This window comes from Aulonocara stuartgranti, assembly GCF_965226115.1.
Source record: "Aulonocara stuartgranti genome assembly, chromosome: 2".
NCBI classification, from domain to species: Eukaryota; Metazoa; Chordata; class Actinopteri; order Cichliformes; family Cichlidae; genus Aulonocara; species Aulonocara stuartgranti.
Window position 1 is genome coordinate 4333894 of NC_138940.1, and position 24907 is coordinate 4358800.

The window sequence follows — 24907 nt, forward strand, 5'->3', positions numbered from 1 at the left end:
CTTTCTGGTTATCACGTCATGACGTCCCCCCACTGACCTGCGCTTCTCGCTGATTTTGTTGGATGTGCTGCTCAGGCTGTGTGAGTGGGGTTCCCCCTTCTGTGTCGCAGGCACTGTCTTCAGGGTCAGTTTGTTGCTCCTCGTCTCCATCACAGCCCTGGTCTGCAGGCTCACTGGGACTCTCCCTAACATATCACAATGGAAAGATTAATAAAGCAATGAAAGTACCCTTATTTAAATATAAATTCATAACTTGTATCCAGGGGAATGCTATGCAAAGTAGCATAATGCTAAAGTAACCTCTAAATGTGTTTATCTGTAACGTGAACCATCTGGCTGGCTTTGTGCCTTTGTACATGAGATTTGCTATCTTGGAAATGCTTCTTTAGAGTCATCTGATGCCACTTTAAAACACTGAGCAATCATGTTTGTACCAACAGGTGCAACTACAAAGTGCAACAGACATTTAATTCATGCGTGCATAGAAACTTTGTGGTTTCAGGTCTGCCTGTGTTGCACTCTCACCCCTGGCTGTCGTACCTGCTGAGGTCTTGGTCGATGGAGTTTTTCAGATCAAAGAAGTGCTGCTCCACTGCAGCCCTGATGGTCCGCTGAATAATACTGGGAAACAAAGCAGAAATACAAGTTAAAATGATGTTTAACACTAACCACTGTCCAAAGAGTTCAGACTACCTTTAAAGAGGATAAGCAGAGTTTCCAAGGTTTACATAACTAATTTGCATGAGATCCAGTGACCATGTTTTTTTCCTGTTCATTCAGTGCAACAACTCCACAGAAAAACAAAAATAGATAACCTGAAAATAACATTATCCACCTGAAGTATCCACATAAAACGAGCCACAGCAATAATCCAAACACCCAAGATGCTGGGCATGTTTCTCTGACTTCTATCGAGCAGAGAAAAAGTCTGTGACGTCAACAACTGTTTTGATAACCAAAACGAAAATACTTCAACCATGTTGCAAATAGTCAAAGCTGGAGACCGATAAGTTCCATCTGTCGTCCACCTGCCAGAATCATGCGCACTATTTAGGCTTGTGTATGTATTTATTTCTGAACTGCAGTAGGACACAATGTATCAAAAACCTAAAAAGATAAAAACTGATTTGCAGAGTAACAACTACCCAACATTACAGCACTACCATCACTATTTTTTTAATCCTTCAGTTAAACATGTTTTTTTTAGTGATTAGTATACATGCTTTAAAAACGCTCACATAATGCCTAAAACTGTTGACATCAACATGACATCCTTAGTTCAGTTACACTGACGAGGTTAGAGGGCTGTTTTTCCAGATTTAATTAAGATGTTTGTTTTTAGCACTACCTCTGTGTCTGGAACCTCTGCTGATCAATTAACAGATAAATGGCATTTATATGTTCATCTTTATATAGTAATTAGGTACATATAAGAGACATTTATTGAAGTTTAAGAGTGAATAATATTCATCATTTTCACTCAGTGCTTTTTCCCCCCTTCTGAGCTATTTAACAAGTCCTTATTAAGCCAATGGTGCGGCCCTGGTCTAAAAGGATTAATATGGAGTCAGGGAGAAAAAAAGAGGGGATGTTAGAGCCTATAAAAGGTAACATCGGCAGTCACACGCTGACCTTTTCTGCACCGACATGCAACGCCTGATCCACCGGCTCTACTGAGATTCCATCTATCTGGCTTCAATTACTGGACCATGTTTGTTTGATCATAATGTATTCCTCCCTCATTTACTCTGGCTTCATGCAGTCTGTGAGTTTTGTCACTGTTCCAGCTTGGACGGCAGCAGAGCCTAAGTTGAATGGGAAAAGACCCAACTCCCCCATACCAACTGTTCACTCACTTCATCTGCTTTCATCACGTGTTATTCCAACTTTTCCTCTATTTTTCTATCATATAACTTCTGCTCCTTAAGCTGATCCTCAAAGTAAATGTCCAGACAGTGACACCAAGTTGTCCCAGGTACTGTAGATACGCATGAATTTAACACATCGAGTACCTGTAGGGGATTTTCTGCTATGTCCATTTAAGGCAGAAACTCATAAAGCTACTGAGCTGAGATAAATGAAATGTAGGTGTCAATATATGAACACATACACTCAAACTTCGCCTCCACCTCCAGGAAGCTCTACAATAATAACTACACTGCACATCACACACAAATAGCCACTTCCAGAAATAAACACATAAGCAGTAAAAGATGATGCACTTGCACTCTTTCCTACTTACATAGACACAGAAAGAAGCACTTACACTCACACAGCGTCCAAATTTTTACCTCCCAACAGGGAAACTCGGTGGGACCTGCAGGGTCCCTCTTTTTAAATTTAAGGGAAACTTTTTTTATTGGCATGTGCGTTATGAAAATAGATTAAACTGCTTTTTTAAAATCTGCACAGCAAAAAACTGTCTCCCCATCTCCATCATCATGTGTTTCTTCTTCTTTTAAAACCATCTTTACTATTTTCTGTCAAATTGGTGGGCAGCTGAACATGTGACAATTTAAACTCCTTTGACTGCTGGTAGTGAATTCCAGCTTTTATGTTTAATTCCTCATTGTTTAAGTCTAATAAGTAAACCCACATTAAAGCGCTGTACAAAGAGAAATAATTGTATTCTGCGTCCATGCTGAGCAGCGTCGAAGAGACGGCCTGACTGTCATGTGATTGCAGTTCGTGTCCTTGAGACCGTCAAAGTGCCACGCCATGCAAAACGCTTTACTTTAGCTTCCTAATCAAAACACAAGGCCGGCTCTCCTCCTTCCTGCTCGTCTCTTCCTCTAAACCTTGTACAGTTTTTAAAACTCACTTGTCTCAGCAGCGGCTGCACATCAATCTCGATTTCTATTATTTTATTCGCCTCTTGAGAAAACGCTATTTGACTGCCTCATCACGCTTAACATATAATATGGCTCTGTCTTTCTCTTATTGATTATTTGCAGTTTCATTAATATTATATTCTAACATGAAATGCCTTTGCGGGATATAATATTAAGAATTATTGAGTACATATTTTATTACAGCTTATGATGTTTATGATAAGTTGTTGTGATATAATGCGTATGTTAGCGTGAGTTTATGTCTAAGTATGCCATTGAGAGTGTGTGTGAATATGTGGAGACTTACTCAGCAGAGTCAGCAGGCAGGATGGATATAGGGGAGAGGTGGGAGCTGTAGAGCCAGAGAGAGGAAAAGCACAACAAGGTTAGAACATCACGCACTCCTCGACTCCTGTCCCGCACTGACCTTGGAGGAGGCGGGTGTCGAGCCGCAAGAGTCAAAACAGGGAAGAAGAATGTTAGCAATGCTGTTAACAATGAGTATGTCTGTGTATTCTATACGTGCATTAGTGAGACAGAGCAGGGATCGAGCACTGAGGTAGTAGAGGTGAAATCAATGAAAAACATGTAAAAATTAGCACAGTGATGTCTGAGATGCCCTGAAATGACAATTTCAGCAAATGTATCACGCGCACAGTTTTAGTCAGTGGCGCCACTCTGAGTGGGCAGATTGTTATTTAGGCTACAGAGCTCTGCTTGACCCTGCTGATCAGATAGACAGTTGTGTATGTAATGTCATACTTGTTCTTCCATAAGCAGGGAAGTGTGTGCGTGTGCATGTGTACACGGCATGAAACAAGAAGTTGGCTGTGATGTGTCTCATCACTTGATTCACAAACACACCCACTGACAGGCACGCCAGGATTTATATAACACACACACACACACACCTACCTAAGACGTGTCGGTGCTCTTGGACTTAATGCGAACGACCTTCTGCTGTGTGAGTGTGTGTGTGTGTGTGTGTGTGTGTGTGTGTGTGTGTGTGTCAGTCAAGGGGGCAAACTCGACTCATTAGAAAAACAACAGCTGACGTTATGCAAGCCTTTCATGTGTACGTGTGTTCTGGGTCTGTGTCTCTCTCACACACACACACACACACACACACACACACACACACACACACACACACACACACACGCACTTTTAACGCTACAAGAAGTGCTCAGGTTGATCGATAATGACTGAATTATTAATGGCAGATAGGAAACCATAATGCCCTCTCTTTATTCTTCTCCTTCTTGCTACTTTCCCTCTCTTTTCTTTCTCTGGGGTGTTTGTCTTCCATTAGCTATGTTTTAAATCAAATCTGCTTCTGTTTATCACTCTATTGTTTCTTTTCATTCATGCTCACTCAACCCCAAAAAGCCTTTTTAGTTTCATTACTGCATCTCTTGAGCTCTCCTTTCTCTTCCGCTTTGCTTCTTTTTTTTTTCCATCTTACTGACTATGAAGGCAGCAAACATCCGACATTCCCTTCCTGAGAATGTAGCCTTGATCATGAGTGAGTGTGAAGGCAGGACAGACAAAAAGGAAGGCGCTCGTATTGCAGAGACCTAACAATGAGTCAACCAGAACACACACACACACACACACACACACACACACACACACACACACACACACAGCTTTGCTTCAAGTAGTTGGATTAGAGCAGCTCCTAAAGCCTCGACGGCAGACACAGATAAGCCCTTAATAACATTTTAAGGAACCACACCTTTTACGGCTATTTGTTGGCATTAATACTCTAAACCCTTTGTTAGTGACCAAAGTATAAATAGTTCAACTTACATTTAGTCTCTACATATATGATGACCACTAAACTTTGTATTATTCAAACAGATTATGACTGATTTTTTTGATTTTACTAACTGCATTATTATCTACGTCTTAAAGGTGCAGAGACGAGCGCGTCAGAGTAAAAGGGATGCTTGCCAGAATCACTCAGATCGCATCAGGTTAATCTGCTGCCTCCTCCCTGGATCCCTCTGCTAGAAACATCTCTCCCGCAGCAGGGTCAGTGGACACAGTCCAACTTACACACCACCACAATTAGCACTCTTGTGTAAACTTTGTAGTCTTGGTTATAGTAATCATCACAACTCAGCTCTTAACTTGATATAAATCAATATCAATAAATCAATATAAATATAAAACTATCATGTACGTTTGGCCATTTTTCTCCAGTTGGATTACATGGGTTTCCATTTGTGAAGAGCAATATTTATACATTCATAACATATTTACTGCTGATTTACCACCAAAGGATTATCTCAGTCAGCACTGCCACGGTCTAAACACGACTGTTATTTCCATCTGTGTTGAAAGCTATCCTTCCATTTGCTGCTGTGCGTGCTGCTGAGGTAATTCAATCATTATTCAACAAAGCTGTTTTAAAAAATATCTCCTATTGGCTTTCAGTAATGGAGAAAAACTTGTAAGATTTAATATTATCTCGCAATCACACATTTTATACTTGCAGCACGGGGCGTGACCTTCAGGTATTAGGAGATAAAATCATTGAGAAATGTGGATGAAATGTGCAGTATTTACTCGACTCTATTTTGAGTTTGTGCAATTATCTGAAATCTAAAACATTACAGTACCCTGTGTGTATCACAAATTTAGGACACCGGTATCAGTTTTGTACAGATAAGAGCATGAACTGCAGAGGTGAACCACTGTGCTGTGTATTAGCGCCATCAAGTCAGCTGACTGGTGACTAAACAGCTAAAAGATTGTGGGTTACTGCAAAGTAGAGCAGAGGGACTTTGTAGTGATGACACTAAAGAATAAAATAACTAATCAATTACCCACTTTTATTATTTTCAATGGTTCTTCTGATGCAAAGGCAAGAATATACGAGTGTGTGCGCGCGTAAGGTAAGTTAGAGGTGAGATATGATTTTAAAGATGTGCTGTTGTCAGCAAACCTGACTCGGCTCTGCTCTGGCTGGGAGGTAATAGTGACTGCAGCAGCCCCCGCACACACACACACACACATACATATATATTTATATATATATATAAACCAGCATGTTCAACAAAACATAGCTCACTGCTTAAGCTCGTTACCCACTTCGGACATAAATACACCTTGCCTGCATAAGCCTTTCCTTCCTTAGCACAACCTGAAACACACACTCACTTGCCCACTCTTCTTCATAAGCATCATCTTACATCTCATAAACAGCTCTCCTGGCTGCGTCTGAAACTGTAAACATTTATAGTCCTTCGTGGAAGCGCCAAAAATCCGTCACAGATGTTTGTATTCAGATCGCAACCTAAACACAGACCAGGTCAAAGATGTAACATCTGTTTGTTTCACTGCCTCCATGATGCTCATTTGTTTCCTTCCATCATTTGCTTTGCGCAGCTCAGATTCATTCATTTTCTCTTAATTGTCCCGCAGCAGTTTGGCCATCAGAGAATACTGATTTGATTTTGGTTAAGTTGGCCCAACAAATCCTCCTCATTCCACCATTCACCAGTCACGAGGAACTGATGCAACATTGTTAAGAGCTTGCACATTTACAGATACCCTCACTGTTTTGATTATTTTACATCTAACTATGCATTATATATATTTTTCCATATTGATGGTTTAATTCACATTCTTTTCCATGTCAGAAAAAGCCAAAAATGAATCAATGATTATTTTCTTGCTAAATAGATTTGCTTGTAAAATGTGAGGTAACAGCATTAAAAAGAAAAAGCTCAAGGTCACATCTTCTAATTGCTAATCATTAGCTGAATGGCATCAAAATCCTTACATCTGAGCAGAAGGAAACAGGGGTTTGGCATTTGGCACATCAAGACTTGTTTTACTTTAATCAGTTAGCAAAATTTCTGTCGATAAACTTCCACACGCCTAATTACTCCCTACTAACTTGCCTTTTCTTTCCTTCTATGGTGCAAAAAGTGCTGACACACTGTCATCATGCACTCTTGTGTCATTTATATTCAGATTACATAACTTAAAAAAATCTGCTGTCAAGTATATACTTCCTCTGGACTCCTATACAGCTCCTCTTTCTTCTCTCTGGTAAATAAAGACTGAGCAACAAGCACAAACTATCTTCCTTCCCCTCCAGTTTTCCATGTACAATGATGTTTTAAATTCCTAACATTTCCACCAATTCATACCTAAATCAAAACTTCAACTATTCTTCCTGCTGCTTCTTACAGTCATTTTCCCTCAAACAATCCACAACGATCCACTTTTCCCCACCTCTTCTCTTTATTCACTTCATCAATCATCCAACCACATATTTGCTTTCTCCTTCATCCATCTATTCATCCATGAAATCTTTCATTCCAGTCAGACTACAGGAGTTACATAACCCCTGATGTTTACCTCTGCAGCAGAATGTCACAGGCCATTCTCATTTTCCCAGCTGTGTTTCCTCTCACTGTGATCTACTCTTTTTGTTTAGCTTTGGGGTTTTTATGCCACTGGATCAAGCCGGTAGGCGGTTCAGTTTCTGTCAGTTTCTCTGTTGAGTATCTTCTTTCTCGTCTTTCCACTGTACTCAGCAAGCCAACCTGTAGGTTATTGAAGTCCAGTGTGAGAAGCGAGCTTGACTTTTAGCCAAACTCTGCACGATCTCTGTGTTTCTCTTCTTTTTGCCTGTTAACCAATTGACACATCTCCTGTAGCAGCAGTATCCAGCTGTTAAGCTTGTTCTTCCTGAACCCTCAGTTTTTCCTTCCTTCTTCGAGTACCTGGCAGGTCTGTAGATCAACCTTGTATTCAGAGGTTATCCCAATTGAGCACTTTGAGGTGTCAGCGTCAGTACAAGCAGGTCTAGCAACAGAGCCACGGTGTCAGCAGGGTGCATGCTGTAGCGTCCTCTAAAACGGTGTGTGTCTTGAATTTATGAACAAGTGTGGATGTGTGTGTGTGTGAGTGAGTGAGGTTGCCTCACTCTGCACTCTGTCTCCAAAAGTGCTGCAGTAAATATCCAGAGCTCTGCTCAAATATATGAGCTTCTGATGTAACCAGGCAACAACCCCAGGAGGACCAATGGGATGGGAGGGGCTGAATTTGAGACCCAATTGTAAAGAGGGAAGAGGGAGGGAAAGCTATGTGGGCCAATCTTACGGCAGAAACTGGGAAGAGGGTTGATTTTTTTTGTCCACTCAGTGCCGAGTATGAACTCAGCAGTTTACAGTCAGCCCCGTGGGCTGTGTAATGGCGCGCACGCACAGACAAGATGCACACAAACTAACAGATGCCTGTGTCTTTTAAAACACCCTGTATGAGCTTTTTCCAAAAGAGAAGAATTAAAACATTTAGAAAATACAGACTAAAAAGGCACAGAAACAGTGTACGAAAGAAAAAGGGTGTGAAGGAACAAAGAGGCCAAAATATTTATACCAGTCAAAGAAGGAAGAGTTAAAAAGGAACAAAAGAGAGAACAAGTATGACACAAATGGACTAAAGGTGAAGACTCCTATCAGTGTGCTGATTCATTGCCTACAAATATCCCTGATAATCATGACTCAGACAAAGCAAGTAAAACTGAATGGGAACCGCTTCGATCAGAAATCCTAAAGAAACTTCTGTGGGTTCCCTCAAAAGAGAAGTAATAAAGACAAAAATATCCACTCGCCGATCAGCCAAACTAAACTGACAAAGTCAAAAATCTAAGAATTTTCCTGGATGGCTTTATCGGTTTTAGTTTTCTTTCTTTTAGTCTATTTTTTAGTTCAGTTAACTAAAATGTGTTTTTTCCTTATTTTGTTAATATTTTTGTTATCTATAATTACCATGGTTGTATATATTAAGTTATTAAGCTTTTTTAAAAGATGTATATTGAAGTTTTAGAGAACTTTCGAGTCTCGTAGTAAGAGCGGAGAAGGAAAACAATAGACTAAAACCATTATAGCCCCTGAGATTTAGAGGCACAGCGCTCACTAAGCATGACCTCAGCAGAAAGACAAAAATCATGAATCATCCTGAGCAAACAGCTGCTGGGTAAAAGGCAATACTAAATACTAAATACAAGACTAGGTACATATTTTACAAAAAAGAAAACCAAATACTGATTTTGTCTGTTTAAGCAAAACGTACCTACAAAAGTAACTACACTTAAAAAATAAGCATTTTCCATTTGGGAGCTTCAGTGTGACTATGAACACAGTGTGTTTATATCAGACAGTGTGCCTCCGTTCTTCTGTTCTGGACAAACTGTAAGGTGAAGCTTCTGCAAGTTTCCATAAAGAACAGTGAAAGTTAAAAGTTGATGATTTTACAGTTGCACAAGCAAAATTTAACCCTCACATACAGCAACTAGGAGAAGTTTGATCCAAATTTTTGTTTTCTGTATGATTTTTTAAAAGGAAGTTTCGACATATTAGATCTGTATTGACACTTTGTGTTCTGTGCTTATGATTCAACTGATCCTTCAATTAGTTAGCACAACTTCAATGATTACAGTTTGGATAAATTCTTTAAAAACTTCACTTTAAACTTGACGACTGGGTATTATTATATATAACTCTAACCGCCGTCAATTTGAAGACCATGGACTTGCAGATTATTGACAGACTACAAAAATTTAAAAAACTTTTTCATGACCATCATAGATAAGAAATGTGCAATACACCAAATCCGCTCAGTGGTGTACAAATCCTGCTAGTTCCAAACTTCCTAAAGGACCCAACTTTAGATTCTGTTATTTCCATGTGGGATACACCTGTCTACACACAACGTTCCAGGAATCTCTCAAGGGAAGAAACAGACGAGGAGAATGTGTAAATGTTATGAAGCGTTCTTCATGAATCATTAACACTACTTTGACTTTCAGCCTGCCTGGTATTACCGCTGACTTTGGTGACGCCTAAACTAAAACTTTATCTTCTATTTATAAGATACAGACACAACAGGGGCAGCATGTTGACAAAGAAGCTTCAGAGCCAATCAGAATAACTGTTTTATCTATTGTGATTTAGAAACGTGAGCACTCTTTGGAAAGATAGAACAGCTGTCCCCGAACTGTGGATGAGCACTGATAGCACGTCAATGAGCGGTACAATCTGGGTCAGCTGGTATATCATTTTACACACTGTGCCCGAAGCTACTGCCAAGGCCACAGTCTAGAAACAAAGGGCGAAAGGACCAGGAGACCTGTTTGAACATTATTAATGGGTTCACTGGGTTGTACTGACAACAATTCACCAAGCCATAAGAAACCAGTCCCATCAACTTAATGCAGTGATATAGAAACATATAATTAAAGCCAGAAACACACTGCTGCTGAATGGCATGTGTCAAAACAGCAGCTTCTAATGTTTTCTATGTATAATTAGAAACCCTGCTGTGACTAGTCACACAATGATGTGCGTGACATTTCACACAACTGCAATAACCCTTCACCTACCCTTATAAACTTGGTAAGGTGTGGCTCTGCAGACTGGCTCTACAACTAAGAAATCAAAATTCAAATGGTGGATGCACATGGGATTTTGTTGTCCCTCACAGACAGGTTATTTAACGTGGTCCGAGTCACACTTGGCCGTTGTTCGTGTCACTTGATGCACATCATATGCCATGTTGCAGTGCTGCTGTGGCTGTGTGTTTTCTCCTTTAGGTGTTTCAAGCTGAAGGCTTGTGTTATCGTTTCCAGCTCACTCTAATCTCTGTTCCATGAGTGTCACAGTGATATAGATGCATGGAGAGTGGAGCTGACGACAGCTGTGCAACAGCTTTCTGTCATTAAATTAACTGCAATGACAGTTTTGTTTAGCTCTATTTGATTGCGTTGTACATTTTTTTTATGTCTCCTATTACTTTCCCACTGCCTTGACCTGCTGATCCAGCCCCCTCCATGTTCCAGACCTCTTTGTTAGAGTAATCCTCTCGTGCTGAAGAAAACACACTATGACAGTGTTGACTAGTTCTGTGTATCCTTTTAAATGTTTTGATTATGTACTGATCCCTCACTTCCTGTGTGCATTACACTCCTTTTGCTATAGAAACATACATCACAATTTAAAAACGCTAAAGAAAGAAAAGAATCTAAAAACAACTTGGTCTGTGTGCATATCTACCTTTTTTCTTTTGGTGTCAGCTTTTGAAAATAAAGCAAACATGACCTATCCATATACAGTCCATGTACAGGTCACGCAGAGATCTTATAGCCAACATATTCGCGTAATGGTTACCTTAAGCATGGGCAGGGTGCAAGTAAGGAAAACCTAACGGAGAACAGCATCAACACATGTCAATACTTACTGAAGGGTTGTTATTTATAAAATTTCTGGAAGCAGACTGCAGAGCAGAGACAGCCCAGAACAGGTTTACCTTATCAATTTGTACCAGGAAGCAGCAAAGCCCTGGGAAGCAGAGCTAATTATGTGTTGGATTTGAACACAAAAATCCGCAATTATTTTTTTCGCTTTTGAAAAACAAGACAGGGTGGTTTGAATTGGGACATTTTCTCTCCTTTTTATACATGATGTGATTCTTTCAGCATTTGTGATAGATCGTGCTATCACAAGCTTTCAGCTCTGGATGAGGATATAAAACTAACCATGGTTTCTGTCTCTTTCTGTTCCTCATGTGCAGAGAGTTTAAAGGCCCTTTTACACTGTGCAAACTCGAGGGAAGAATTGTAAGGGGACTGTGGTACAATTTGTGCCTGTTAATCCAAAACAGTGGCTATGAATTACACCTGATAAGGACTCCAGCGGTCAGTTTGGAGATCATTTTGGACCAGTGCAATATGGCATAAAACGATACAGAATACACAACCAAGCTTTCAACATCCAATTCACACAGGTAAAAAAGTAAGTGACTGTTTGTCTCGATGCATGCTCAATCATCCAGGTAAGGAAATCCCCAAAAGCTGATTCTGTTCATCTGAACGATGGGTTTTCAGTTGGAGAAACAGTTCATCACTCATCCAAGTGACTTCTTCAGTCTCAGCTCACTGCAGGTTTCCCAAACATATAAACAGTTCCTTTGCACATTGCCCAAAACTAGGACCAGACCAACACAGATCAGTTTCATGATTATTAATATCCAAATTGTTGTGACCATTGACAGTTTGGTCAAAGCCAGTGTAGGTGACCCAGAAGGGACGAGGTCAGACATATATGTGTGCGTGCACATGAAAATTGTTGGCACAAATGGACAGAACAAGGCTCTCCAGCCTGGTATGGTGTCCCAGTAAGATATACGAATCATTTCCACAGTCACACAAAATAATCTCACGCGTGATTTTTATGTACACAGATGTAATCTGCTTCACGAAGAGCTACACAGGTCAGTCACGCTAGACTGGTACGACGCTCTAAAAAGTAAAAAATTGAGGCCAACTTGTCTTCAAAGGTAAAATTGAAGACAAACGTTTGCTAATCTTTTTAAAATCTACTGTCAGGCTGACATTTTTCCTCCTGAGGTCTAGTATTGCATTATCACTTAGATTGAAAATCAATAAATCGTTCACAAGTAGGGACATTTTCCAGTTCTTATCTCACTGTGGCGCTTTTAGCTGCCTGAATCTCCATTCCCTCCATTAATCCATCGCTCTCCTCCCGCCTTTAGCCATAGATGTGCTTTCTAAGGGTGATGCTTCTCATGCTGCCAGGGTATTTCAGTGATCCCATGAAAAATACTTTCCACACATGGAGAGAGAACATAAGCAAGGGCAGAGAGGGAGGGAAGTAGTGATGGGGTAAGAAGAGAGATCAGAAGAGAAATTCCAGGGAATATATATATAGATCTGAAATGAGTAGAGGCTGTTGGAATCTAAGGTGTGTGTGTGTGTGTTGGCTGTCAGAGTCTATTAAGAGGGCACAGCAACAGCCACAGAGGACAGCCTTCCCTGTCTGTCAAGTCTAGACAAACAACTGAGCCACCGTTAACGCTGAATCACTAGATGGGAACTTACCTTTTTGGAGCCTTGTCAAAGCATATGGCATATACATATATGGAACAGCAAGCTCAACTCAAAAAAAGGTTTGAGGACAAAAAAACAGCCCAACCTGATTTTCAACAAAAACATTTCTGTGTATTTTAACAGAAAATTAGACAAGTCTCCAAATCTGATGTTAAAACTTCATGTAGTTCTATAGAAACGACACTGTTTATCGTCCACATCTCGTTGTGTTCTACCTAGCAGTGCTTATCCTTAAATGGTTTAGGGAGTTAGGTTTGTAGTGGGATCACTGGTGTAATTATGTGGCAATGATAAATAGTTAAAATGGCTCATGGATCTGTCAGGAAGATCCTTTGGCAGAACTTTGCTAAGGCCCCAGAGAGGTCAGGACTGGCTCTGGATCAAGCACGTGGGTTAAATTAATAGACTCGACTGTAAGTGTTTCCAGCTTGCTTCCAAAAACGTGGTGGTTATAATCGTAGAAAACAAAAAACAAACCCATCCAATCATAACCAGTACCATCCTTAATGCTCAAATTCTAAACATTTATGCATTTAATTTAACAAGCCTATGAAAATGTCAACTCTGAAAACACAAAAATATTTTTTTTTTCACATAACCAGACTCGAGAGGACTAAATAGGACTAGGAATTAAAAAAAAAAAGAAAAAAAAAAACAATCTCTAAATCTGTGCATTATTGAAATGGCTCTGCGGAGTACCCTGGATGCTCCATGGTCTACAAATACCACAGTAATCCCCCCCAGACCAGACAAGAGGTTAGTCGAGGTCAAAGGGATGATGGCTGCAGGCTAGCCACAGCTAACCGAGATTTAATACCAACTAAAATCAATCCCATGTGACTTCAGGATCAAAACCATCTGATGTGCATTGTTTAATTTAAAGAATTTACTGCATGTAATCCCCCCTTTGTTTTCACTGGCAGTCTGTGCACTGTGGTACAATAGCTGCAACCTTAAATCTTCCTCTAATAAAGCTCACATAAATATAAACACAGTCACGGAAAACATTTTGTATTGAACCACAAACAAAAAATTAACTGCTAATACCAAAGATACACACACTCATACTCCAACTTGATCCCTGCTGTCATTGCTGACCTTTTATACTATAACACAGTTAAATATGTTCAGAGTGGGCTAAAATGGGACCACAGCACAAACAAGATGTGCTGTAAAAGATGCCCATTTCTGCTAATATATAAATAAAAGAGGAACTGATATTTCACATGAAAGAAGCTATTTTCCACATGTAGGCATGCAGGTGTGCCTTGAAAGTTTGGCTTGTCTTTTGGTGCGCCTTGGGATTAAAATATTTGTCTTTTTAAAAATCACTGTTTCTAGGGCATCATAAAATGAAATAACTCGATGAGTGAATGAGCTATTGTTCCTACACTGAGAGTCCATTACAGACCAAACAAAATCTCTCTTAATCAGACTGAGACGAGCAGCTGATAAAGTGACCACATTGCTAGTTGGCCTGAAGGGCTGTCGAAAAATAACACAGAACTGGAATGTCTTGGTTTTTAATCCAAGACATGTCATGCCCTTTATCACATGTCATATCCTCTGCCTAATATGACTCTGACACATCATGTGATCTAATAACAAAGACAGAGATGTGTGACCGCACCTGACTGCGGGGTTGTCATCGGTGTGCGTGCGTTGCGGTGAATCTGAGGCAGGGCCGTCCTCCCCGTCCTGAGGCAGCTCTTCACATTCTGCCTCACACTTCTCATCATCCAACAGCTCTGTGATCTGCAGACAGAAATATAAAAGGATGTAAATGAGGAGCACTACAAGCACTAAAACAATTAGATTTAAAAACAGGATTACATTACGGAACAACAAAGGTTACAGCACAGGTAACCACCTGTACTGCGGGTGTAGCATAATCCAGAAATGTTTATCAAAGCGGTTTCTTAAAGGGTAATGCGATGCATGTTTATTTTGCAATAAAGATTTCGGGTAGTAACGTGAAACTTTATTTATCTGTATCTCATGCTGAGTGGAAATATACACGCTGACATTAACCAGCCTCACGATGGAGTCCAATGAAGACGGCCAACTTCACTGTTAGGTTTACAGTTATAAGAATAGCATGTGAACATATCCTATATTTTGATTTTTCAGGGACTTCCAGTGATTGCAGAGATAAAATCATTTCATATAAAGCTGTATATACTCTGTGTTTGCAAGGCAGAACCAAGATGTTACCGTTTGTTCAATTAGATATCCAAATATAGACGACGCTAATGAGTAACACATTGACAGCACAGATGTAGTCTTCAGGAGGGAGGGAAAAAACATTTCTTTGACGGACAGATGGAGGGGGCGATGAGTGGACAAGAGAAACGAGAAGGAGGGAGAAGGACGGGAACGAGGGTTTAAATTCGGGCTTGAGGATGTATCATTTTCTCGTTGACGTAGCAATGTCCCGATGCATGATAGTCACATTCCAAGACTGTAATAAGGAGAAACCAGACCACAAGGTATGCAGCACGTGGAGCTTTGCTGTTTGATATAAAATAAATTTAAAATTAACAAGTGAATGCATTTTTCTTCTAAATGGCAGATACTCAACCTTTTTTAAATGTCAGACTGCATCCACAGCTGTAAACACACTGAGCACATAGTTGACATGTATGATACGTGTGGGTCTGTGTACTCTGCAAATATAGAAAGGTCACAGAAATGGGTCAAAAATTGATTATTAATGTAGAAAAATAACCACCAGAAGACATTTTATTTAATTGCGGAGGTTTCTGGATGTTAACTCAACCATATCACACAAACTCTGTGAAAAACTGAACACGCAACACACACACCAGAAGGAAAAATCACCGTCTTGTTTTTCCTTTGACTCACAGAGAGCACATGTCCTATTGTAGGTGCAGGAAAATCCTTTGATTGGCCTGCACAAGCCACATATTCAAAGCTTTTACAGAGAAGGAAACAGGGTGATGGAAAAAGACGAGCTGATGCTGCGTGTTTCTAGTGCAACCTAAACTCGACAACAAACTATTGAGTTTCTTTTGCCGCAGCTCCGGTTTTAAGGCTAAGATCATGTAAGAAGGTGTGAATACGATGAGGAAAAGGTCAAGCGAGCGAGCCGAAGGGAAAGAAGAAGAGTGATAATGAATCTGCCAGTAAAAAGAAAGAAAGGGAGACGGGAAGGAGATGGATGTAGGAGAGAAGGTGGGAGGGGGAATAAATATGTTGACAGAAATAACTCATCATCATTCTGGTAGGTGACAGCATGTGAACAAGCTGTACTTTATGCTCCAGCTCAAGGATTTCTTTTGTTGATTTAGTAAAACATGACTTTTATAAACAGATATTTTTTCCTGTGTAAAATCATCAGCTATGTCTTCAGGCTACACCTTATGCTCACATTGCATTAGACACAAGTTTGACCTCAACTACAAAAACCCAGAAAGGAACGTGGACTAAAAGGTTAAATCAGATTCACTGTCATGAGGAAACAACATCACCCTGTTTGCCCTTTCCTGTGCCTCTCTCCTTTGGTCTTCTCAGCATCTGCTGCTGTCACTGTACTGTCACTATGGAAACACCTCTGTTAAAAAAAGCCCTGATTGGCTGTTGGGAAATTCTTGCATCGTCACATGTGCAGACCTAGGAGGATGACTCACAAGATTCCCTGAAGTAAGAGAGCGTGTGTGTGTCTAAGTGAGACCAAGTGCAGAACGTAGACTTTTAAACAGCTTCAGTCTCAGTTTTTATGACAGAGCTTCAATTGAGAAGTGAAAATATCCTTTATCCCAGCATGCAGTTAATTATCACCCCGTAGCTCAGCTTATCTTTACGTGTAGGTGTGTGAAATACTGATTAAATTATATGGAAGCCTGACAGACAATTATTAATCTCCTGACCATCCTTTGCTATTAACACATAAAAAATACAAGTGATGCTAATGTTTCACAGGAGCTGGAAAAATAAGCAGCAGCTCAGCTCATGGTGATGTTAAGAGAGGACTCTGTTCATTTCTGCCTTCACATCACAATCATACTTGGACTTTTCTAGAAGCGACCCTGAATTGGATACGTGGAAGAGAATGGATGGAAACCATGCTACCATCGGGAAATATTGTTTTGATTTATTAAAACTCCAGTTTTGGATGTTTATATATGAATGCAGAAAATTAATCTCTTATCTTAGACATTTATATATAAGAACCCAACTTTCCAGGCTTGCTTCTTTCAGCTGCTTTTCATTAAAACGTTCTCCGCTGACCCGGACATACACATAATTATCAACCAGAGAGCTGAAACAATAAATATAGAAACTGTCATTTAGTAAACACCTTCCTGATGTTATAATCCAAATCAGAATATTTTGAGTGTAAAATAATTTCAGATTATGTGATTGCCACAAACAGATACAAACACACACAGCAGGAAATCACAGAAAGACGGGTTAAACATTAAAATTATGCAAAACTCATGAAAAATTCTCTGCACGAAAAATTAATATTGAATTCAATGAACATGAACTGGGATTAAAGATTTAACAGAAGCATATTCTATCCAGGCTGCTGGTCAGTGACATGGAAAAATTGGTGTGGATAAGCTTTAAATACAAAAGCCCCTGTGTATCCACATTAGCGGTTGACATCATGAACAATGAATCTTGATTGTATAACTTCCCCCTGGGCTAGATGTGTTCATTCAAATGGTATAAATGGAGTTATGAATATGATCAACAATGTGCTGAGTAAGTTATCAGAAAGCATTTGAGGGGTTGTAACAATATTAGAGGATAAGAGAGGTTAAATCCCCCTGTCAAGATGACCTTGCTTGGTCATTCATTGGGTTGGTTAAACAGTTATAACCCCCCGCCCCACCCCCATTTAGGGCTGTGGAAATCTTTAATCGGGCTAACTTATCAAATTAATGTTTAAAAACAGAAGATGCAGTGCTTTTAGACATCAAGTCCCAGTGATGATACACAAGTGCGCCTCTGTGTGGTGTGTGTGTGGTCGAGTGGGTGAAACGATGGGAGAGAACACTCTAGAACAAAAGGTCACGACATTGGCCCTTATTTAGCAGTCTAATCCAGAGTTTCAGGATGGAGAACAAGGAACAAGCTGCACTGACATCACTAGCTTGGCTGTCAAACTGTCTGTGGGCCAAGAACACAGAACAATCACAGAACAACTGATTGGGATGGGCATTACCGATCTCAAACTGTGGCCTACATTTGCGGTTTCCAAGGGGTCATTTGTACGTTCAGAGCGGTATGAGACTAAAGAGAACAAAGACGAGAAGCAGTTCTTTCTCATTTTCAGATTTATCTACTGCAGAGTGGAAGCTGAACTGTGAAGTGGACTTTTTTTAAGGTGCTGGAAGTGTAAAGGTCCAAACTGTTCAACTGAATCTCCTCTCAGTGCTTTATTGCTCATTCTTGCTTGCAAGACTGCACTGTTTACTTCCAGCAGTACCACTGGAGAACAGCCCTCTGGCCTAATGTTCCTGCAGTGAGTGGGCAGTGTGATCTAGATCTTAGTCAAAGTAAATAAATCAAGAATGTAGCTGTGTATTCATAAGACGTTATTGAAAAATCCGTAGATCTTTGTGTGTTCATATTATATATCTCTCCACAGCTATTATACATCTCCTCTACTGTCCAACTAGGCCAACAGATCCTCCTTAAATAACTCCACATTCAAACTTAAATAGGCTACCACTCAATAATTTATCACTCGTGTCAGAGGTCCAAGCAAGTGTGTGTCCTCCATCCTAAGCAGGCTGTTCACTGCTGCTGAACACCTTGATATTTATGAATTTACTACATCCACCCAGTTGGAGTTACTGTTCACAGTTCTGACCACACCTGTGCTTTCATTAAGACAGTAATTAAGTAGACAGACAAGTCTTTCATGCATGGAACACATAATCCTAGATTTTCCTAGGTTTTAAAATTATAACCTTTCATTCACTCAACTGCATGTATACACATTGCAGCTGCACTAACAAATGCATTATAAAACATCTGTTGCTGAAGCCTTAACTTATGTCCACTTCGGGCACAGGGGATGTACAAAGGGATCTGAGGTCTTATTGAGACATGAAACAGAACAATTATGTAACAAGAAAAGAGCTCAAGAGGAAAAGGTCTGAGGTTCAGCAGTCAAATTAACTTCAAGCCTACAAGCCTCATTTAATCTGCAGAAATATCAACTGTGGCCCCAGTACGCAAGGCACTGTGCATCACAGATATTATTATTCCGATGGGACAGTGTGCACACTTTTTATGTTTGTAATATTGGTACTGCAGTGTCGCTGTCTGTCTAAAAGCTATGAGTCACAACAGAGCAGCATTTTAGTGCCACAGGATTGTGGTTGATTAGAGCAATAATATATTTTCAAGCTGGTGTGTATCCAAAGAAAAATGTGGGCTAAGGAATCAAAACACACTATCAGACAGTCCAGCCAAGCCAAGCTAAGCTGCACCAAAAATGTCACAAGCCATCTCAGTAGAGAATCCAGAATATTTTTCTTTTATATTCCAAGCAGAAACCCTGAAACGAAGAAGTGTGAACTAAAAAACAAACCTTTTATTATCCTCGCAACAGCAACAAGCATCAGCGTACTCTTGTTGTCACCCAAGCAGAAATTCAACTGACTCCGATTGTGCGATAAACAAGCTAAAATCCATCTTTATATTCATCTTTGTCAGACCTATTCCCGCCTTGTTGTGCTCCAAAGGTGAGCACAAACACACCATAAAAACAACACCTGCCTTCCACCTTTCTCCGCTCATTATCGTTCATGTACTTCTCTGTTACGCTGCTTTTACAATGTCTCTCCATTTCTTAGGATGAATTGGCTCCTTTTATGTGTGCTAGCTAGGCTCGACCAAGCATTTTCAACTTACTCTTTAGTTTGTAACCAGGCTTGATTCAAGGTCTCCTGTGTGAAAGCAGGTGTGTGTGGGAGATAATCCCCTTCATGAGAGTCATCCCCGGTGTAGAGCAGGGACTGGAGGTGTGAGTTACATGGTTACATCATCCTCCTCCCCTGTCTCACCATCTCTACCTCCCTCCCTCTCTCCTTCCCTTCAGTTATTCCTCTTTTGTCTCTGCACTCTTGTCATTTCTCCCCTATCTTCCTGGCTGCTTTCTCTCCCCCTCCTTCTTCAAACCACCCACTTTTTTGCCCTCTCTATTACATAAGACACATGGATCAGTGCACAGAAATGTCTTTACAGATTTGCTTCTGTCTTCTCATTCTTCATCTGCTCTCACCTCCTCTCTTAGATTATAGTCTCATTCATCTGACAAATCAGACAATAAAACCGAGGTCAACAGCTAACAGAGGGAATGATATGACGTTGCTTGAAAGAACTTGTGCTTTATGTTGTTGTTGTTTAGAGCGCAATTACAATCTAATTAGTTGTCTTTCGCAAGGCAAAGGCTTTAAACTTTTCCTTGAATAAAAGGAAGGATTTGGCAGATAATAACTCCAAGGACTCAATATTACGAGGCAAGTGGAAGCAAAGTCTGCAGTGGTTCGGTTAAGAGCACACTAACTGTGTGAAGCGAAGAATAAAAGATAAGGAGAGGGGAGCAAACAAAGCAAGCAGCTGAAAGGTTTTGAATAGGTGACACAATGTAGATATATAGCAAAGTTTCTCTTTTTCTTTTTGTGGTCATACTTTCACAATGACAGGCTGCCCTTTCACTCCAACATTTTTAGGCTATCTTTAAAGAGTCCCTGCTGTGGCAAACAACGTACTCTTAAATTAAAGTAGCACATCATTTGAGATACTGATCAAGGGTTGCCTCTTTATTGTTGTATTTTTGTTATCGCACAAAAGCACAAGGGCACTGTAAAGTTAAAAGTTAACTACGCCTTTCTTTGTACTGTGCACGACAGCAAAGAGAACGAGCTGTTAGAAAGCGGAGGAAAATGTTTGGTTTAGGCTCAGGTGTTTCTATAAAACTACATTCTTGTAATGCTCTGTGTAAAGTATGCAGGGGTGTGCCATTGTCCTTGGGCGGGAACACCAAGATCATTCGGAGAAAAATTTTGTTTACAGAAAAATGCTGTATTGTTTTCCTTAAACGCCACTGCTTACATTTCAACATTACCAAGAGGAAGTGGGTACAGCTGGTATCAGTGTTATTTACATGTCCTTACAGCAAAACTTCAGCCTGATCTTCTAGCTAATTAATAACTCCAGTTAGACACACTGTAGTTTTTGTACATAACAGGTTTGAATCAGTTAATGTGATGTCTTCTAGATTTCTAATACTGGAGTCAAAATAAAGCAGAATTGTTATTCTCACGTTAGCCTTTAAGGTTGATCATTTATTACATCTAACTTACTGCTGCTGATGCCAACAACAAAATTTAATTATTTATAAAAAAAAAAAAGACCCCAGCGCAAGACAGAACATGCTTGTTAGATGGAACAATCACTTCAAGCCTTTTTAAATTCTTTTATGCTGTTGGGTGACATTTATAAATTTCATCTTTCGCTTTTCATAAGATTTGACTGCTATCTCTGTGCGTCAGCGCTGAAAAACTTCCCCTCTGACCCTGGCACGGTTAAATGCCACATTTTACAGCCAAATGCCACCAGAGAGGACGAAGAAAACACAAAGAGGAGGAAGACAAAGAGGAATCTAACAGCTTTTGTGAAAGCACGCTTTTGTTCATATGTAACGATTGATGCCAATAAATTAACTTTTTTACAAAAGTTTTATTTTCTGCAAATAACTTGGCAAGAAATTTTAAATTTGTCTTGTTTTTCCATTTGATTGTTTTGTACTTTGTTTTTGTTTGCAGATTTCTAATTATTATATCAGGTTAAGAAGGCATTTACCATCACTCTCTAGATTTAGAGACTGTGTTTGTTTGAGGATAAAAGAAAAGCTACAAAGACCCCTATGGGAGAATGACCGGGGTGAACAAAAAATAGATGAAGAAGACTTTATTGATCCCAGGGGGAAAATAATCTGTTACAGCAGGAGGGAAGACATGTGTGGGCTGGAAACACCAAAAACTGCATTAACGAGTAAGCTTGAAAATAGACGACCTCTCTGTGGACTGTGATAAAATGTTTTGCTACGACAGCACAAGCTATATTTACAATATCTTCACCATTCACAGTCATTAATAAATTCAAAAGCATTTGCAAAATCAAGTGTAGAAAGTTTGCTATGCTAATTATTGTCATATTATTGGACACCGACAGTACGCAAGGCAGAAACAACAATACTGAGAGGCGTGGTGTAAGAGAGATGGGTCGAACCTGTTCATTGATGGAGCTGTAGTCATTGGTGGTGGAGACATCATCGTCCTCTGAGTCAAACAAGCCCTCCTGATTGTCCAGCAGCTCTGCCAGGACTCTGCTGACAGACTCCTGGTCCCGAAGGTCCTCTCCTTCTGTTGACAGACTGCAGATGGAAAATGACAGAAAAGTTTGAGTTGGCTGCACACTGCTTCCCATGAGATTAATAATACTCCCATGAGAATAAACACCCCTCTTTTTTTAACTTCTGTGTAAACGTGTTCCTGCAAGTGCCAAAAATAAAAACTTCTTTCACTCTTTAAAAAAAAATAGATATTCAGCTGTCACTCCATTCTGTGGCTTCATTAAATGTGATGTGGTATATGGCTTCACGAGTTTCCTTCCACGGACTTTACAGCTTTATAATCTGATAATTTGCACTTGATTAATCATTTCCACTGAAGATGTAACAATGAAGCTTTTGAATACAAGCAGCTAGGGATGCACCGATACCGGTATCGGCCTCGATACCACATTTTCTAAAGTACTCCTACTTGTTAAAAGTCCCCCGATACCGAGGACCGATACCACGGTCTGAGACCTGTCTATGTTTGAGCGGCATGTAAGGGGTTAATCACAGGCGCCGAGTGCCCGCCCCCAGGCCCCAGCTGCAGCTCAGAGCGGGGAGAAAGCGAGGCGAGACATGTCAGCTGTGTGGAACTATTTCAAAGTGAACGAAGACGCGAAAACAAAGGCGGACTGCAAATTGTGCTCAGCGAAATTGTCCAGAGGGGGCTCTAAAGGTAGCGCATTTAACACAAGTAATTTAATCAAGCACCTAAAATCCCAACACGACAACGAGTACAAAGAGTTTACCCACGCTTATTAGCACAGAGGAGCATAGCTGATGCTATAGCAGTGGGACGGAAAATAGTTGGGCATTTTAAACATTCCGCCTTAGCCTACTCCCGCCTCGAGGACATTCAGGGACAGCTCAACCAACCAATAAAGAGACTGCAGCAGGACGTACAGACGCGCTGGAACAGCACGTATTACATGCTCCAGTCCATCATTTAGCAAAAGCGAGTGCTGGGCGTGTCCGAGCACGAACTCCCTGACTATCTCACCGCTCACCAATGGGCTCATATGGAGACGACTGTTGCCATCCTCGCCCCCTTTGAGGAACTAACTAAAAAAGTGAGCAGCTACGACGCACTAGCCTCTGATGTCATCCCAGCTGTGACTGTGCTAGTGAGACTTCTAAACAGAGAAACAGACGAACAAATTTAAAATTAAATTTTGTTTTTTTATAATTATTTATTCTGTAATATGTTGCATACAACATGCTTTTCATTTTAAATAAATGTTCTTAATTCCAAACTAGTCCCTTGTTTGTTTGTTTTTTGTTAAATTATAGGACTAAAGCTGTTCCCTGCAAATTTAAATCATGTTTTTATTAAGTACTCGGTATCGGTATCGGCGAGTACTGAAATGCAAGTACTCGTACTCATACTCGTTTCCAAAAAAGTGGTATTGGTGCATCCCTACAAGCAGCAGGAGTTCTAAAACAAGTAATGTAGTACTGAATATATACTAGTGACATATCCACACCATCCTCATTAAGTTAAAAGTAAACATCTGTAAGATGGAGACGGTAGCTGTGTACAATGATCAAAATTACGATTCGAAATTCTTAAATAACTGCAGAAGAATCTTACTGGAAGATGTCGGGTCCAAAGACGGCGGCCAGCGCTCCGACGTTCCAGCTCTTTTGCTGAAGTGACGCCACGCTAGCCAGGAAGCGGCACAGGAAACGCAACAGACCGTAGTTCAACTGGGGAAGATCCTGAAGCAGATACTTCAAATTTCTACACACCTCTTCTTCGTTGTCGTAATCTAGCAATGTGAAGACGAAAAACCGGATATCATTACTTAAGCCAATATACATTCATTTCTTTGCTTAACCACTTCCGCTTCACCGTCACCGGGGCTGGAGCTCTCATTAGGCGAGAGGCAGGGGACACCCTGGACAGCTCAACAGGTCTAACAAGGCTAAGAGTATTTACACCTATGGCCAATTTAAAATCATCAAACAACGTTAGGTTTTTGATGGACTGTGCAAACCAGCTCCCGGGAGAACCAGCAGGTCGTACTTGCTATGAAGCACAGCTGGCGAGAGCTCGACCCCACAGACAGGATCTCTTATGTAATTATTTTATTTTTAGTTGAAAAGGGTGTAAGCTCTTATTTCAGAATCACTATTAGAATTTCTGTTGTAGTCTGTGTTGCTTTTAGAGCTTGTTCTCAAAACTAATGATAATGTGGGGTGAATTATGGGTTATCGGGTCCTTCTTGGTCCTTCACAGATAGCCTTAAAAAAATCTAATCAAGAGAAACTGCACACACAGATAACATTATGCTCAGTTTCACCTCTGGGAGAGGTGAAACTAGGTGAGACGGAGGGCGACAGAGAGGAAAATGTGCAAAAAAGGCAATCCTTTTTCAAGTGCAGTGGTGCCATTACAGAATATAACACACTGAGAAATAAATGGCATGACAAGGAGTCTCGACAAACACACAGCCAGTCTTCTACTATAATCTGGATGACAGCAACCGGAACAACCATCATTGTGACAAGGGGATTAGAGCAGATTATCTGTGATAAAAACAGAGGGGAAAGAGGACAGGCCAAAGAGCCGAAACAAAAAAGGGAAATGAAACCCATGCCTTTCAATCATTTTTTACCCAAATACACAAAAATCCCTCAAAAATGAAGAATTAATAAGACAGCAGTTCTCTCTGGGACATTGTTAACACAACCTTAGATTTTGAATTTGAGAAGAGTGTGGACAAGCAGAGGCAGAAAGAATGAAGAAAGGAAAAGATAAAGGCT

The 24907-nt window shown here is 40.3% G+C and overlaps 1 protein-coding gene across 7 annotated transcripts in view; it reads right to left on the reverse strand.

Annotated features, from left to right (window-relative positions):
* fam13b (family with sequence similarity 13 member B) overlaps positions 1-24907 on the reverse strand; it is a 63448-nt gene that overhangs the window by 14215 nt on the left and 24326 nt on the right. For 4 of the 7 annotated variants that reach the window (XM_082556762.1, XM_082556766.1, XM_082556761.1 and 1 more), the window contains exons 5-10: positions 23733-23910; positions 22036-22180; positions 14390-14514; positions 3139-3183; positions 526-621; positions 38-185 (exon numbers count right to left, since the gene is read on the reverse strand). In XM_082556762.1, coding sequence (XP_082412888.1) covers positions 38-185; positions 526-621; positions 3139-3183; positions 14390-14514; positions 22036-22180; positions 23733-23910 — 737 coding nt within the window. The remainder of the gene's footprint in view (positions 1-37; positions 186-525; positions 622-3138; positions 3184-14389; positions 14515-22035; positions 22181-23732; positions 23911-24907) is intronic. The other 3 variants (XM_082556763.1, XM_082556765.1, XM_082556764.1) reach the window with 3 other exon arrangements.